Here is a 1408-nt window from a genome sequence, read left to right as displayed (position 1 = left end):
GGGGTGGTCTGGGGGGTCTGTGGTGGCACTGGGAGGTCACTGGGGATCACTGGGAGGTCACTGGGAGGTTACTGGGGGTCACTGGGGGTCACTGGTGGCAGTGGGGGTCACTGGGGGTCACTGGGAGGTTACTGGGGGTCACTGGGACGTTACTGGTGTCACTGGGAGGTCACTGGTGGCAGTGGGGGTCACTGGTGACCCTGGGGGCGGAGCCCGCGCTGACTCCGCCCCCCAGCCCCGGTGCCCGCCCCGCCCCCCCCGGCTCCGCCTGGACGTCGCCCCCTCCCCCGAGTTCGGGCCGGCCCCGGGACCGAGAGCGGTGCCCGCGGGGGGACGCGTGTTCCTGCAGGTGAGGGGACACGGGGACAGGGGAGGGGACCGTGTTCCTGCAGGTGAGGGGACACGGGGACAGGGGAGGGGACGCGGGGACAGGGACAGGGACCGTGTTCCTGCAGGTGAGGGGACACGGGGACAGGGGAGGGGACACGGGGACAGGGACACGGGGACCGTGTTCCTGCAGGTGAGGGGACACGGGGACAGGGGAGGGGACGCCTGTTCCTGCAGGTGAGGGGACAGAGGGGACACGGCGGGAGGGGGGCGTGTTCCTGCAGGGGAGGGAGGAACGGGGGGTCCCGATCCCCGTGTGCTCCCCTGCGACCCCCCTGTCCCTGTCCCGGCCTCGCTGTCCCTGAGACCCCCGTGTCCCTGTCCCTGTCCCGGTGTCGCTGTCCCCTCTGTGATTCCCCTGTCGCTGTCCCTGTCCGTGTCCCCGCAGGTGTCGCTGTCCCCCCGTGACTCCCCTGTCCCGGTGTCGCTGTCCCCTCTGTGATTCCCCTGTCGCTGTCCCTGTCCGTGTCCCCGCAGGTGTCGCTGTCCCTGTGACCCCCTGTCGCTGTCCCTGTCGCTGTCCCTGTCCCGGTGTCGCTGTCCCTGTGCCCCCCTGTCGCTGTCCCTGTCCGTGTCCCCGCAGGTGTCGCTGTCCCTGAGCCCCCCGTGCCCCTGTCCCTGTCCCGGTGTCGCTGTCCCCGAGACCCCCGTGTCCCTGTCGCTGTCCCCGCAGGTGTCGCTGTCCCGCGCTCCCCCCGGGCTCGGTTTCTCGCTCCGCCGCTGTTTCGTGTCGCCGCGCTCGTCCCCGGGCCCCGCCCGGGGTCCCCCCCCGGTGCCGCGGCCGCTCGTGGTGCTGCGGGGCGGCTGCGGCGCGGGGCGGGCGCGGCGGCGGCCCCGGGGCTCCGTCGTGCTCCCGGCGCGGTTCCCGGAGCCGCTGCAGTTCCTGCACTGCCGCCTGCGCCTCTGCCGCCGCCGCGGCCCCGGCACCGGCACCGGCAGCGGCACCGGCACCGGCACCGGCACCGGCACCCCGCCCGGGCTGCCCACGGTACCGGCCCGGCAGCGGCGGCGGCCCCGGGCA

At 74.5% G+C, this 1408-nt stretch overlaps 1 protein-coding gene across 1 annotated transcript in view; it reads left to right on the top strand.

The window, feature by feature from the left end:
* TGFBR3L (transforming growth factor beta receptor 3 like) overlaps nt 1-1375 on the top strand; it is a gene marked incomplete at its 3' end in the record, with an annotated part of 3612 nt that extends 2237 nt beyond the window's left edge. The window contains exons 2-3 of the mRNA XM_039719574.1: nt 236-349; nt 1061-1375. Coding sequence (XP_039575508.1) covers nt 236-349; nt 1061-1375 — 429 coding nt within the window. The remainder of the gene's footprint in view (nt 1-235; nt 350-1060) is intronic.
* Nucleotides 1376-1408: the final 33 nt, after the last annotated feature.

Source organism: Passer montanus, unplaced genomic scaffold, assembly GCF_014805655.1.
Source record: "Passer montanus isolate IOZ18808 unplaced genomic scaffold, ASM1480565v1 scaffold418, whole genome shotgun sequence".
NCBI classification, from domain to species: Eukaryota; Metazoa; Chordata; class Aves; order Passeriformes; family Passeridae; genus Passer; species Passer montanus.
Note: the sequence above shows the minus strand (reverse complement) of the source record. Positions and strands in the feature narration are given on the sequence as shown.